General features: G+C 47.3%; 1 protein-coding gene across 1 annotated transcript in view; it reads left to right on the top strand.

Moving 5' to 3' along the window:
* The window catches only part of SLC44A1 (solute carrier family 44 member 1), a 119,917-nt gene that overhangs the window by 106,863 nt on the left and 10,041 nt on the right, over nucleotides 1-3,013 (top strand). The window contains exon 14 of the mRNA XM_019518204.1: nucleotides 222-458. Within this exon, the coding sequence (XP_019373749.1) occupies nucleotides 222-458 (237 nt within the window). The remainder of the gene's footprint in view (nucleotides 1-221; nucleotides 459-3,013) is intronic.

The raw sequence follows: 3,013 nt of genomic DNA, 5'->3' as shown, positions 1-3,013 counted from the left end.
TGTAGCTCTAGTGTGAATTAGCTTTGGGGAAGGGGTGGCATTCTGTGCATAGGCTCAGTCCTTGAAACCACACTGATCTATGGGTGCTGGACTCCCACCATGTGCTTTGCCTATTATGTGGTGTGGGTGGAGCTCTGGTAACAGTCAGTGTCTCTGCAGTAGTTTGTTCTCTGCCTGAGGATAGAGAAATAATCAGTTTTTTCTGTGGTTCTCTACTCCAGGTCCTGATTGTCTGCAGCACAGGTTTGGCAGGGATTATGTTGCTGAACTACCAGCGGGATTACACAGTGTGGGTGCTGCCTCTCATCATTGTCTGCCTCTTTGCTTTCCTGGTTGCTCACTGCTTCCTGTCAATCTATGAGATGGTGGTGGATGTTCTCTTCTTATGTTTTGCAATCGATACAAAATACAATGATGGAAGCCCTGGCAGGGAATTCTACATGGACAAAGTTCTCATGGTAAGTTCCCTCACCTCTCTCCTGAGTCTAAGGAAACCACCCTTTATAAATTCTTCAGAGCAAGCTACCAAAGGCAGTCAGCATAAAAGGGATAAGGATGGTGATTTTTCTAGTAAGAACTTTCTCTTGGATACAGAGAGGAAGATTACACATTCAAATTCACTCTCAGATAGCCCCCACACTGGGGGGTTTCTTTTCCACAACCTAAGTGAGACTTTGCTCACCTCACATACAAGAAGCAGCAGCTCCCTGAAGCAGCTGAGCCAGAGGCTATGTGAATACAAATGAGTTCCCACAGGGTAAACTAATGTGCGAGCTTAGAGCATATCAGGTATTCTGTGGGCTTTTCTGGTAAATGAAAGGTACCTTACCCTGTTTTCATGGTGGAGTAAGAGCATGTAGCTACCACAAAGTAGCTGACACTCTGAGTTCATGTCCTAGTTTACCTTGTGGTAACTTATTCCTGTACCCTCAGTTGCTATTAGCACCTTATTTCCTGGGGATAAAGTAAATATCTGCATCACTAGTTCTCAATTTTTCTGTTCCTTCTCTCTCCCCCACCCCCCATCTGGTGAAGCTGAAAACAGATGTAAAAATCCTATTCTTAAAACCAGAATTAAATTGAATGAATTTAGTGCTGCAGAAAGAATTTCCTTGAGCTTTACACAGGGACCATAGAGTCCACTTCTTACCCCTGCAAAATGTGATCTCAAGAACGTACGAGAAACAGACTCAAAGCAAATGATTCCAGACATTTGGAATACTTGCTGGCAGAGTGTTTCAGGGTCTTACTTTAACATCTCTAGTAAGGTACTACAGCACTTAGTATTAGTCAGAATTATTTACTATAAATCCTGTTTCATGAAAATATAGCATGTTATCTAGAAAAGACAGCATAGGTAGAATCGTTCCGATACTTTATCAGTCTGTAGCCAACATTGGATCGAGGAGGTCTCACAAAATACTGGCAACATGAAAGGTAATAAACCTGACTCCCAAATGCTTGCACCTGTTCATTAAAAATACTACAGAACGAACTCAGCTTGTGACCTGTTTAGTGGTAATATATGATGCGTAGCTATTGTGATGATATAACAAACAAGAGGGAAGGCGATCTGTTGTGGAAGAGTTTTAAGAGCTTGTGTTCAGAGGGATAAAGGAAAACTAGGAAGTAGGGGTGCACCTATAGAGATTTGGGAGGCCAATACCAATAGCTGATTTTTAAGGAGGCATATTGGCCGATACTGATCTGATTTCTAATACAGCTGCATCCAGCTGGTAAGTTTTTGTTGTGGTAAAAGGGAAGGGGGGAAGGATGGGGCATGGGGGGGCAGATTAAGGCCCCCCCAGGGTGAGAGAGGGGCTGGGGCAGGCGCTGCCCGGCCAGGGCAGGGTGGGCACAGGATGGAGCTGTGGCTCGTCTGGGTGGTGCAGGGAAGGGGAGCAGCTCCTGCCACTGCACATACCCTAGAAAAGCGTGGGGGGGTGTGCCCCAGATCTGCATGGGGCGTGGTGGGCTGCAGCTGCTGGCTGGGGCCAGGGGCTACACTCAGCATTTCCTGGGGCGGGGGGCACACTGTGCTCGGGATGGGCGGTAGCAGTGCTGGGAGTTACAAATGAGTTCCCACAGGGAACTTAGCCTCACCCTTCCAGGAAGAGCCCAGTGCGGCCCCTGGCCCCAGCCAGCAGCTGCAGCCTACCACACCCCATGTAGATCTGAGGCAGCTCCTTCCTCTCCCCCGCGTCTTCCCAGCCTGCGTGCAGTGGCAGGAGCTGCTCCCCCCTCCCCAGCCCCCTGGACGATGACTCCATCCCATGCCAGCCTTGTCCCAGCCCCACTCCCTCCCTCACTGCGGGGATCTTGATCTGCCCCCCACACCTCTTCCCTCCTACCTCCGCATCCACCACAACAGACTTAACAGCTGTGCACAGCTCTTCAAGCTGCCAGGCTGTGCTCCCCGCTGCCTGTTTGCTGCACTGTGGCTGTGCGCACACACAGGCATTTATCGGCCAAATTATTGGTCGCATCAGGCCAATTTCAATAGTCAATTTTCTTTGTATCGGTGCCGATCTGATATTGGACCAGCGTATCAGTGCACCTCTAGAAAGCACCGCTAGTAGTAAAAACAAACAAAGAAAATAGAGAATGTATTCCCTTCCTTCCAGTGCAACAGATTAATAGGAGCGTGACACTCCTTGCTGCTTTCACTGATGGAATATGTAGTGTTTGGAATCTGTATTTATTACCTGCCCATCATCAGCAGTGCACGGAGCCCATGGACAAGAGGGTGTACATGTGGTAAATGTGATAGTTAAAAAAAAAATTGTCTGGCTGTCAGTATTTTTTGATACTATATGGGAAATCTGACTGCCAGGGGTATAAGAAACAGAGGAGGTATCTTTTGTCTGTCCTGTTCATATTTTGAGACAAAACAGCCGTATCCTTGTGATATTGTTGGGGAATTGCATATTTGAGCCAGAGGCTTGTACTCCAGTATAAGAAAGCTTAAGACACTTTATCTTGCAGGAGTTTGTGGAGAACAGTAGAAAATCAA

Source organism: Gavialis gangeticus, unplaced genomic scaffold, assembly GCF_001723915.1.
Source record: "Gavialis gangeticus isolate Ggan-Ray unplaced genomic scaffold, GavGan_comp1, whole genome shotgun sequence".
Classification (NCBI taxonomy): domain Eukaryota; kingdom Metazoa; phylum Chordata; order Crocodylia; family Gavialidae; genus Gavialis; species Gavialis gangeticus.
Note: the sequence above shows the minus strand (reverse complement) of the source record. Positions and strands in the feature narration are given on the sequence as shown.